Consider the following 12707-nt stretch of genomic DNA (forward strand, 5'->3'; position numbering starts at 1 on the left):
TTAAACTGATTGTGTCACATATTCCATGGCCCACACAATTCTAATAAATTCCAGTCAGATTGTAGCTTGATTAACTTTGCTCAGAAAGCAGAGGCCTTTATTTGAATGGTAAAGCATGAGAAGTGGGAGGAGTGCGCTGTTCTCACCTGCTCATAGCAGATAAGAAGATCTGACTTGCTGAGCATCTCTCCTAGGATAATGTGGCTAAGATTTTCTCTGGGAGGTTCATCCTTTCTCACTTCATCCATGAAAGGTTGACACCACAGACCATTTCATAGCCCAGAGAAGGGTGTTTGCATGGTGAGAGTTGGGTATGACACCTAATGAAAGCAGCCAGGATGTGCAGTGCTAGTTCCATCCCGCTGGAACTTTAAGGCAGATTTACCTGTGCTTGCTTTATCTCATTCCTCCTAGTAGTCTTTGCTCCTTTTATTTACAAAGTGCTTGTGCTTTAGCTTTTTCTTTCTCACTAGCTCCAATGTATGTCAGGAAACCCTATGTATTGAGGAAAAGATTCTCTCATCCTGTAATATATGAACATACTGATTAGTGTGTGTATATAGCACACATACACACACAAATAGTATACTGCAGAGAGAAACTAAAAGCTACATGTAAGCTGGAATACAACATCTACATATTCATTATTGAAATTAATCTGCAAATATGAGAAGAAATGTTGTTAAATGTCTTACTACCCTATTGATTTTAATACTTCTATATATCTGATACAAATGGCAGGTGGCGCCTTAAAATTAGTCGGCACACTCCCAGCTTTCCCAGCTGGATCAACAGTGTAGTTCAATGCTTGGTGTTGCCTGGGAACTTGTTGAGGACACCCTCCCCCTTGCCATTGAGGACATCAACCAAAATACTGCGCAATGTTGACCCCACTGCCAGTTCTTGGGGGACGAATATCCCTTGTAACGACCCAACAAAGCATTATGTCAGTCTCCATGAGGACTTGGCTAAAAGCGTTCCCAGGGACTGATATAAGGAGGACAGATTTTTTGTTCCCTAGATGTTTGATTGGACACAACTTTTTTTTTTTCAAGGTCACCTGAAGCTCTGCTGCATTTAATATGAGAGAAATTCATTTTGTGAAATCAAAGTCAATGCCAACACAACCAGAGACAGCCTGATAATGCTGTAACCTGGGGCTGATCTCTCCAGCCCTGCAGGTGTACACAGGCTCTGAGAGAAGCTCAAGATTTTGTTACAGACAGAGACGCACAGTTTACCAAGCCACAGACAAAACACAACATTTGCAATACCTTAAATGTCTTCCAAAACCCTTCTAAAATCCATGCAAAAGCATTACAATTCGCTATGCACTGTCAATAAGCTTAATAAATAGGGGCAGTAGCAGTCAGCTTTCCTATCTTCCTCCCACACCACCGGCTCCAGCTCCTGTCTTCACAACCTCCCCGCTAACTTCTCTGCCCCTGTCAGTTTGGCAGGGTCTGTGAAAAGAAGATAATTGCTGCTTCAATCTTCAGCTCTGGGCTGAGAAGAGGGTTTGAAATACTGTGTGGCCTGGAAAGAAAATAAGATACTGAATGAGAAGACTTATGGAAGGAGGTTTTATAAGGAATAAAATGCTGTTCCTCTCTTTCTTGCCTTTTAGCATATGAAAGAATGAATTCATACACTTTATACCCAGAGGCTGCATTTTAACCACTTTTAAGTATCTAACTTTCTCAAAACACCATGCATTGTAATGCTTAGCCTGAGAATGCTGCTGAGCTGAATAAATCCGTGGTGAACTGCTATGAACGCTAGAGCACAGGTGTGGGCCCACCTGCTGTACAGGTCCTGCAGGAAATACGAAACAAATAAAGCTTCCCAGATGACAACAGTGAGTATGTCCCTCTGGCACCTGTGGTGTGGAGAGGCAGGATGGGTGCCACGACGGCTGGCCTCCAGCCATGGTCCCTGCACATGTCAGCATCAGTGGGCACGGCCTGACAGGGCCACGACGGGGAGGACCGGCCGCACGTCCTCTATATCCCTCTCTAGCCTTTGCGTTCGGGCTGCAGGATCTCCAGGTGCTTTTAGTAAGGTCCCGGCCTGCCCTAACTTCGCCTGGCGGCGGGACCGCTCCTCGCCCGGGGCCGGCCAGGGGCGCTGACCTGGAGCGGACGGCAGGTCGTACTTCTAGCGGCGGCCTGGCGGGGGCGCTGCGAGCCCGGCATTGCGGGCGGAGCGCGGTGGGGCCGTGCGGCGCCTCCGCCGGCCGCGGGCAGCCCCGGGTCGGTAGAGCGGGGGCAGCGCCTCCCGCGGCTCCTCGCACAGCCCGCGCCAAACGCTCCGCTTTCCGCCTTCGGCCGCGACGGTACTCGGTGCCGCTGCCGGCCGTGCGGTCCCGCGGCCCGCCCCAGCGCCAGCGCCAACCCAGTCTCTGGCTCCGGGGGGTACGCGGCGAGCCGGGCGGCGGGCGAGCGCGCGGAACGCGGACGGCCCCCTGTCCTGCCCCAGTCCCGGCACGGCCGCCCCCGAGGGCTGTGCCTGTGCCGAGGGAGCAGTGTGACAGACACCCGCCGGCGGTAGCGGGAAAGTTGGAAGGGCGGCGGGGAGAGCGTGGGGCAGGGGCCGGCAGCGGGGCGGCACCGCACCGGAGCGCCGGGAAGAGCCGGAGGAAAGCGGCTGGCGGCGGGGCGGGCGACTGAGGGGTACGGGAGGACGGAGAGCGGAGGGAGCTCCGCTGCTGTGCGGAAGGAGGGGCAGGCGGCGACCTGCTGCGAGCAGCCCCGAGCTGCCGCCGCTGCGAGAGGATGCCCGCACGGCTCCGAGGCCACCGATGAGGGTAGCGGGGAAAGTTGTGCGCGCCCCGCCGGGGGGGGCCGGAGCGGGGCAGCGTCGGGAGCGGGGCTGGGGGGCAGGCTGCGGGCGGAACGCTGCTCCCCGGCATCCCGGGGTGGAGGGCAGCGGGAAAGTAACTCGGGAAAGTGAGAGCGATTCTTCCTTATGTTTTTTTTTTTTTTTCTCCTCCTTCTTTTTCTTCCTAATCCGAAAGGACCCGTTTGAAAAGGAAGCGACAGCCGCCGTGTGCTGACAGGAGAGAGCCGGGAGCGGAGGGCAGCACAGCCGGCACCCCTGTGCTGCCGGGGGGGTGCGCGATCCGACGCGGGGTTCCCTCAGAGCGAGCGTGTGGCGAGGCAGCGGCTGCGGGTAACCGGGACCGGCATGCGGCGGAGAGCAGGAAGGTGAGACGGGAGCGGGAACAGAAACTAACGCCGAAAAGAAGAGGGGGGGAAAAGACGGCGGCTGCGAATTATTTCCAGTGAAAGCGGGTGGATGTGGTGCGGCAACGACTTGGGATTTAGGGGATGCACTCTTGCGCTTGGCTTCTCCTTCGCCCGAGCCGCCCGTCTCTGGTGGCAGGAAGGCAGCGGCGGTACTTGGTGGCAGGAGAGGAGGAGGAATAAGCGCGAAGGCTTCGCTGAGCTGTGCTTGCAGTGCCCTGCCGATCTGCTTTAAGATTTTTATTTTTTATTTTCCCCTGGTGGATGTTCATTTCTTGACCTTAATTCTGAGTCCTTTGACGCGCATCGCAGTTTCTGGTTCGTGTTTTTATTACCTTCGGTGAGGAGAGGCAAGAGGGAGGCTGGCTTCGGTGCTGAAAGTTGCACTCGTCCTTCTTTTGGAGGCAGCATGTGCACCAACATAGTGTACGAGTGGCTGAAAACCCTGCAGCTCCCCCAGTACGCCGAGTCCTTTGTCGACAATGGCTACGATGACCTGGAGGTCTGCAAGCAGATCGGCGACCCGGACCTGGATGCCATCGGCGTGTCCGTGCCCCAGCACCGCCGCCGGATCCACGAGGCCGTGCGGAGGCTGCGGGAGGCGGACGAGCGGGCGGCGGGGCTCTACTTCACCCTGGAGCCGCCGCCCGCGCCTCCCGCCAAGGGGCCCCGCCGCCCGCCTGGACAGGACGGGGCGGCCCCCCGACACCGGCCTGGCCGCGGGGGCCCGGTAGTCTACCCGAGGCTGAAGCTGAAGATCATGATCCGGGACAAGCTGGTCCGCGACGGCATCAACCTGAGCAAGCCCCCCTACTCCAACAAGGTAAGGGGCTAAGGGGCTCTTGAGGGGCGGTGGCAGTGGCTGGAGGTCTGCTACTCTGCGCGTCTCCACCAGCGTAGCACCAGGGCGCGGAGCTGCACGCATTGGGGTCGGGGTGTGTTTGAGGCGAAGCACGGTCCGAACTTAGTGCCAGCCTCACGTGCAGAGGAGCAGGGCCATGACCCCATTCACCACTTCAGCTGGGCCCATGTGCTGTGCCTCTGATTGTTGTTATAAATCGGTTCTTTATGTCCCGTCTGGTCTGCAGTGTGAAGGCAGGGATTGACAGGATAAGCTTCTGGATGTTTCTGGTTTTTCCTCTGAAAGTTTCCCATTGTGTTGGTGAGTGATAGCGTCTCCCGTATTTTGATAAAGGTAGTGCTGTAGTGTCGGTTTCTGTTGGTGAAGTGGCTCTTGAAGAAAGCAGTAGTGTGGCCAGTGGAACAACTCCTACAACTCCTCGTTCTCTGTTTATTGACTGAAGGGTGGTAGTGACTGGTGAATGTCAGAAGCATTTGTCAGCTGCTCCAGGTGCAAGTTGGTCTAGGTCTACGAGATGTTTTGCTGAAAGGCAGAAAAGTGAAGGTCTCCGAAAACTACTTCCCAGTTTGATGAAACCCCAATATTCATCTAGTTCTTATATTTGGAAAGTTTAAAACGTAATAATAACATGGTGTGGAAGTTATATAACTATAGCATTAAAAAGACAATGCTGCGAATGAGAAAGTGATTTGTGAAAGAAAACAAGGTATTATGTGATGTGATGTGATGTGATGTGATGATATTTCAGAGTTTAGAATGAAGTGTTTCAGCAAGCTGTTTCGTGACCCAAGCTGCTTGCATTCTCTTTGATGATTTGAAGTCTGACTCTTTGGTTGACCTTGAAACTGTAGGTACTTTCAACCTTGGAATTGAAAGTATGGAAGCAAAGCGATGGAGAGGTCTGCAGGACCAGGTTTCTGGAGATGATTATGATTGTGAGAAATTAAAATTGAGAATTAATACCAGCAGAGGACCTGGATGTGAGAATAAAGAGCGAAATCCAACTTGGTTAACAATGTAGAGGTGCGCATAATAAGACTTACAGCATAATAAGGCTCTCAGGATTTGTACTTCTAAGGGCATGGTGATAGAAGGCCAATGGTCACTTCTCAAGTGCAGCGCAGCCAAGTGGTCTGAGATATTTGTGTTCACCCTTTCCTGAAACATCTGGCTGATGACATTGTCAGAAACAGTGAATCAAATCTGATAGGATAGTGGTCAAGTCTAATAAAAACATTCTTGAGTGCACATTTTGAAGTCTGAGTACAGCATCTTCTGAAACTTCCTGTGTCATTTCAAAGAGATTTTTTTTTCCCTTTGAAGTGATACTTGTTTGGACTGACGCCTGTCTGTAATTGTCATTACCTGTCTAATATAAACAAACTTCTGTAAAAGTTTTTGCTTATTAATGAAGCCACAGCTCATCATCCACCTTTGGAACTATGCTTCACTTCTTCCTTTCAACTTTGTGTGCTCACAGTCACCAATTCCTTCTTACCAGGGGAACCCTCTACCTGTCTTCACTACCTTCTATCTTCTCTATAGGAATTATAAAATTCCTGAGATGACATTGTATGACATCAAGGAAATGAAAATTGTAGGCATTGCTTTCTTCTTTAGCTCACCTTGTTTTAATCTGATGGCTTTGATAGTAGTGCAGGTTAGCTGTCAGGGCAAACTCATCTTACACAGAAATTGTCACTCAGCTTTAATGCTAATATGCTTTTTAAACCTGAATGGAACATTTTGTAGTAGAGGGAGGAACCAAGCTTAATTTCCTTGTTTTAGTTCATCTTGCAATGTCAGTGTATTTATTTTGGATGGTAAATGCATATTAACATCATTTTTACTTGCAGTAATAGAAAAACTTTCTCCATCTTCTTGGTGTGAATCACTTCAGATTGTAGCATGTTCTAAGAAACCATAAAGCTGGCAAGATCTGAATGTGTGTTGCTCAACATGTGTTACTGTGAATGCCACCCACTGTAGCAATCCATCTTGAAAACGGCTTAAAGGGAATACCAAAAGATCACATCACTGTGCATTATTCATGTGCAGAACAAGAAAAATGAAATATTTTATTCTTTCATTTGGGAAAGCACTGTATTGTAACCATCTCTTTTTCTAAAGAAAATCCTTTAGAAGACTGTGGCTATGATTTCATCAATCTATATTATATGTTTTTATATGGAATACGCACTGTACAGAGTTCTACCTGTCAAAAGAAAATAGATTCTCCTCTGTGTAGGATTAAGAACCATCTTGGGGTTTATCTTAAGTTCTTTGTATGTATTTGTTAAAGGGCATGTCTGTCTACAGATGGTCATGTGGATATTGTGCACCAGGCATCGAACTTTGGAAGATGGATTTACATTTGTGCCACTGCATGGCTAACCAGCCTTCTCCTTTCTTGCTTATATGGACATACAGCCTTCTGTATTTATGACTGGAACCTAATAAAGAGATGCATGCTTCTGTGTCTGCGTATGTTAATGGTTGCGTACATATGTAGATGCATTTTACTTGTTTCCTGAAGAATGCTTACTGCCTTCAGTTATGTAGTTCTCAGACAATTTTGGAGTTTTATCTGAAAATGACCCTTAGAACTGGAAATGCTGCTGATCCTCTGTCTTGTTTGAAACCTTTTGTGCACGCCTCACAAGATCAAAAATGAATTTTAGGTGTGGATGCTGAGATGTTGAAAGCAGCCCTTTGCTGTCCTCTTGGTGTTGTTGCTGTATTTTCAGATGAAAACCACAGAGTGTGAGGGATTGGAAAGCATTGGCAAGGTAAAGTTTAGTTTGACTTAGCTTGATCACACCCAGAAGAAATGAGTAACACCTACTTAGCACAGCCTAATATAAATCTCTTAAAGATGTGCAGACTTTGAATCCAAGCCATGTGTGTGGGTGACTTCAGACACGGAGAATTATCGCAAGCCATCTTGATTATTTCCATGAGAGCTATAACAAGACCTCACTTCCTCAAATTGAGTCTTCTATATTTTGCGAATATAAACTGAGGAATAGAGTTGCTACAGAGATGAACTCCACTGAGGCTGGATTTTTATTTGAGGTTGGTAATGTTCCTTAATACTCCAAGCCTTCTGTTTCACTTTCAAGCCTGCTGTCTCTGATCAGTTTAGAAGCTTTGTGAATGTAAGAAACGTGTATAGAAGTGAAGGGCTCTCATGCCTTTCACACAACAACCCGCAGTACCACCCCAAGTCAAATGAAACATTTATGTCATCCCAGAACATTTTCTCCTTGGGTGTTGTAATTCTGTGTTTAATTAGGAAACTAATTATGCCTTGTGTAGGAATACTGTTAGTGTTCTTTTGACGTGTAGACATTTTCTGGATGGGTCTGATGGGAGAAGGAAAAAAAAAAAGAAAAAAAAAAAAAAACCCTCAAGCTTCCCATTAAGCTGAACAAAGGAGAGCTCAGCACTGACCTGAGCCAGCTGGAACAAAGACAGTAGAGCCTTCACCCCCATGCAGACACTCTTACCTTGGTGGGCTGGTTGCAAAACAGATTGTCTGTGCTGGTTTCGAGCAGGAATAATGTCACCAAATGTCACTGTGGTGTTTGGAAAGCAGAGGAGCGCCACTTTAGTCAATATAAAGACAAGGAGGATACCTCGTTGTGGAACACGTCAAGAGAAATTAAGTATTCTATTTGTCTTGAATACAGATTAAGTGACATTTAATAGTTTACTGGAATTTCATTACTATTTCTAATTGAAATAAATGGCCTGACCCATTCTTGAAGAATTTTATTCAATTTTAATCTGCAGAGAATTGCAAATGCATTAAAAATGACGGAAAATATACATTCATTAAAAGGTCCCACACCAATTAAAATGATTTGCTTAGCTTCAATATAGTTATACTGATGTAGGTTTCCATATTTATTAGAGAGAATAAAACTGTGGTGCGATGTTCGCATGGGTGTGTGACTTCATTGCCACTCACTGTGCTGTTTGTGATTATCAGCACGCTTGGAAAACAAGCACTGGAAATTCAGCTGCACTTGAGGTCATAATCTCAAGAGCTAAAGCAGATGTAGAAAAGTAAGAAATCAGATCCAAGTGAGTTATCTCATTAAAAGCCCAACTATGTATTTTTAAGTTCCATGCTGATGGTATGGCACAGATCTGTGTTTCTGATTAAATCTTTGTTTAATCCTCACCTTTATAAAATGAGGAATATCTCGCATAAGTTATATGCTAAGAAGTGAAGATGCCAGCAGTACTGCTTTGTAACACAGATTCAAACTGAGTCTGTCGCTGGATAATTTAGTTAGTGATTTAGATAGCTACAGAAATGAATTCAGTGAATTAAAAATATTGTGCTTTGAAGAAATGGCAATGCTCACCCATTCTGGAATTAAACATGAACCTTTTTCTAAAGACCTGGCTGCTTTGAAATAACTGCATCAACCCTGATTAGCAGAGCGTTCTCAAATATGCCTTGGGGAAAGCTGCCTATTGACAAAAGTACTAGTGCATTAAGTAGTAACAATATTTTCATGGCAAAAAATTAGCAAAGCTACAGGCGATATTCGGGGAGTGAAAAAGTATTTTGTACTAGAAAGCAATGTGCCTTTGCCTTTGATTTCGTATCACTGTTGTGTTTTTTGGTTTTTGTTTTTTTTTTTTAAGGAAAATATGGCACCTCATATATTGGACAGTTGTTTCAAAGTCCTGATTTATTAAACTTGCAAACAACAAACCGGAAAGGGATTTCGCCCTAACGGAGCATTAAGGCAAATTGTTGCAGAATATGAATAACGCAGCACTCTGCTGCATTTGCATTTGAATTGTTCCTGAATATTTTAACGTGTATTCAGTCTCCTCTCAAAACATTGAATGGGAATTTTCCTGGGCTTCATTATGTTTCACTTTTGAGGGGAGGAAGATCCCATTAGGGTGTATTAAAGGTGGAGTCCCGAGAGAAGCCCCTATTAGCTTTGCGTAATTTTCCCTCCTTTTGTAGTGCTTTCAGCCCTCCAGTGTATTTTCACAGGTCAGGTTGGGGTGTGGGCTGGATAGGGGAGAAGGGAGGTTAGTGGTCCTGAGCTCGGTGGAAGAGCTGCCTTCCCCTGCAACCAGAAACACCTTCAGCCTGCCTCCATATGGCTTTATATTTGAAGGAGAAGCTAAACTAATAGTCCCTGGCAAAAGAGGAATGCCTGCTGGTGTGCATGCATGTGTGTGTGCGCTGCACACTAACGGGCACCACCACTGGGGCAAAAGTCAAACCCCAAGTTTCACTCCTGAATATCCATATAATTGTCTTGTTTTATCTAAGTTTGATGGTTGTGAGCCTTTCTGAGGAGAAAACCCTTTTTAACAAAAAGATTTTTGTTGATGCCGCCCCCAGAGCTTCTGTTTCCTCCATATGTAGGGTGACTGAGCCCATGCTGTTATACAGCCGTGTTTGTGAAATGCCAAAGGAAAACGAAATCTCACAAAGTAATCTCGTGAGCCATGTTTTTAGTTCTGTTCGTTCTGTTTATAGCCAATACCACCATACTGCATCTGCCTTATATGTAGGGCAGCTATGTCCCTCATTTTAGATTGATGAATTTTCCTCATTGAAGGAAAGTTGAAGGGCTTTCCAAGTCACATGAAAAGTTGTAGACAGGTGAAGTGCTGGGACCAACTACTGCAGGGTCTTTGCCCGTATGTTAACATTAAATGTGAACTCCCCTATCTGTAAGTAAGAAAAACGATATCAGAGTAAACAGTAGCTTGGATATAATGACAATTAGTTACGCTGTTAATTTTGCCTGTTAACATATGCACACAAGGTATATTGTTACGAACAGTCCTTACTCACTAAGGTATATAAATCCGTACGCATGATCAGAAACATACCCACAGGTAGGTACTATAGAACCTGTATAGAATGCTGCAGCGTGATCTGAAGCGACAGGAGTAATGTTAGTGCAGGTTAGCAGAGAAATTATTGCATCAGTTACAGGAGGTCGCTTCCTGTCTTGAGATTCTCCCAGAGCAGGGCAGAGCAGGCTGCGTTGGTAGGTGGAACTTTTACATTTCTTGCTTTGTCAGTTTGAATGAGACACTTTGCTTTGTGTTTGACAAAGCTATCTCGTTCAATCTCTTTGTCTAGCCTAACATGACACCTGGTGTTGATGTGCTTATCTCGACAAACGCGGTTGCTTGTACACGCTGCAGGAATTGTCATTTCTTAAAAGTACACGCAGCGCTATGTTTAGCAGTGCTGTGTTATTTTGGGAGCAGCTCTGCAGCAGGAAGTGCAGAATTGCTGAACGTTCCCCGACGCTGCCAGGCTGACACACAACTGTCTGCACCGAGTCTTCGAGTCTGCTAGCTTTGCTACTTGCAGAGTGTAACAAACGTCTCTGAATGCTTTGCAAAGCAAAAGAGAAGTGGTTTGTCAAATGAAACGCAATTGTAGCTGCCTTCAAATAATGCCTTGTTGTCGTTCTCAGGAGCTCAGCAGTATGTGAATTGTGGTGATACATGCCTCTGGACGGAGCCTTGCTGCTCCACTTGGTTTCATTCCCAGTGAAGTCAGTGGGGATTTTGCCAGGGATTTCATTTGATGCTGAGCTTGGCTTGAAGTATTCAAGTCTAAATCAGCTAACAAGTCTGCCCTTACCAGCTTTAATTGTAATGGGTAAGAACCGTACAACAGGAGATGACGACAGAAAATATAGCAGTAGAGTGCAAAAAGAAACCAAAAAGTTTCAGAGCTTTAAATATCACCATTAGCAGCTTCAACAGCAGCAAGGCTGACTTACGAATTTAGATCTGACAGTTTTGCTCAGCAGTGAATGTTTGGTAACATCTGAAATCTACATTCATGGATCTTGGCTGCAATGAAGTAAACAATTGTTTAAAATTGTCCTGTCAGTAGCTATAAATTAGGAATAAATGGTGTATATCAAATAAAACTTATAACTGCATACAAATGTAAGTCTTCTACAAGTTTTTTTTTTTCTCCAGATGAGCTACTTTTGTCATAAGCACCTGCACCCTCAAGGTAGGGATGTGGTGTTTTCATGCTGCATATGACCTCAGTGGGAACAGCTCTGGGCAGCCTGTGCCTTAACTCTCTCTGAGTAAAAAATTTCTTTGAGTTCTGATGCAGCCGTTCCCTGGGAAAAAGATTTTATTCTTTTTGGTAGAAAGGCTTGTGAGTGCAGAGTAGTGGAATGATGGGAACTGCTTTAACTGCTAAGGGCCATCAGCTGAGCCTGGCCTGCTGCTAGGCACACCCATGCTGGTGGCCTCTGCTCATTTATGGTGCTTTTAAGGGTGAGCAGCAGTTTGGGAAAGATTTGATCAGTTTAGGATATTTTTCCAGTGGAGTTTACATCATCTACAATACCAGTTGCTGTAAGTAAATGTTATGTGTTTGGAAAAGATTTTGGCAGAAGAAGAAGAAAAGAAGTAGAAAAAATTTATCCTTAGAGGAAGCTTGAGTCTCTTGTTAAAGGGAGCTAGTACTGATGCTCTAGTAAGTATGTGATAGTGTTGGTACTGTGCTTTTTTTTTTATTTTTATTTTTTTCTTTTAATGTTTCTTACAAAATTGGGTGGTTTTCTTGTAAGCTTTAAGTAGTGGTTTTACTTCACCTACAAGGGAAGTTGTAAAGTGTTTGGTTGTTGTCCCCAGGGACAGCTTCATCATAATTTTGGAAGTTTGCTTGGAAAAGAACTTCTATGTGTAAAAATATTAAAAAGAGCTGCTTATGCAAGTGTGGGATTCATTAAATCAATTTCTAGGATGTCTAACAGGAAATAAGCTATTGCAGTATGTCCTTTCTGGATGTCGTGTTTTTGATAGAAGCCTGAATTTGTTGGGGGGAGTTAATTGCTTTATAGACTTTTAAGTGGGTGAAACTGATGTGGTAGTTAATAGCGTTGACCTGAATTTGGAAAGTGATGCAGATATTCCCTTGTATTGAATGTACTTCTTTTTATGTGCATAAGGAATTGAGCACCATCTTTTTAAAAATAGCTTTTTCTTCTTCCTTGTCTTTGTTGTCACACTTGCTACAGAAGGATCTCTCTCTAATTTGGACTTGCTGTACAGCTGGACAGCAACAACTTCATCCCTTTCATTAGTGCTTTCTAACTTCATGATTATCCTTTTCCCTGATATTCTATGAGGCAGTACTTGTATGTAGCCTTCATATACACTGTAGGTTTTAATTCATAAGTTTCTAATGTTAGACTTTCAGGATACATTATCTTTAACTGAAGCAGTAGAGTCCTTTCCTTCAAATTATGTAAGGTGTTCAAGTTCAATTCTAAAGTTCTAATGCTGGTATTTTTAAGAGACTTGGAGTGATTCAGGTGTTTTCACTGAAGTTTATTCCTTTATGCAATTCCTCCCAGTACTTAACTTGGCTGTTTAGTAGTAAAAGCTTTCTTTTAAAAACAAACAAACAAACAAAAACAAAAAAAAAACCCACATTTGCTTAAGTGGTGTTCTTTCTTCTCTGGTTCCTGCTGAGAAAAAAAGTTTTCACTGCAAAGGGTATTGCTCTTGACTACTCCTTATTTATTTTAGTGCACATTTGGCTTGAAAAGTGATTAACTTTC

General features: G+C 45.0%; 1 protein-coding gene across 1 annotated transcript in view; it reads left to right on the forward strand.

Moving 5' to 3' along the window:
• Window positions 1-3654: 3654 nt before the first annotated feature.
• LOC306958547 (SAM and SH3 domain-containing protein 1-like) overlaps window positions 3655-12707 on the forward strand; it is a gene marked incomplete at both ends in the record, with an annotated part of 517789 nt that continues 508736 nt past the window's right edge. Inside the window, one exon of the mRNA XM_079550091.1 lies at window positions 3655-4068. Within this exon, the coding sequence (XP_079406217.1) occupies window positions 3655-4068 (414 nt within the window). The remainder of the gene's footprint in view (window positions 4069-12707) is intronic.

The sequence above is a fragment of the Tetrao urogallus genome (assembly GCF_951394365.1).
Source record: "Tetrao urogallus genome assembly, chromosome: 2".
NCBI lineage: Eukaryota > Metazoa > Chordata > Aves > Galliformes > Phasianidae > Tetrao > Tetrao urogallus.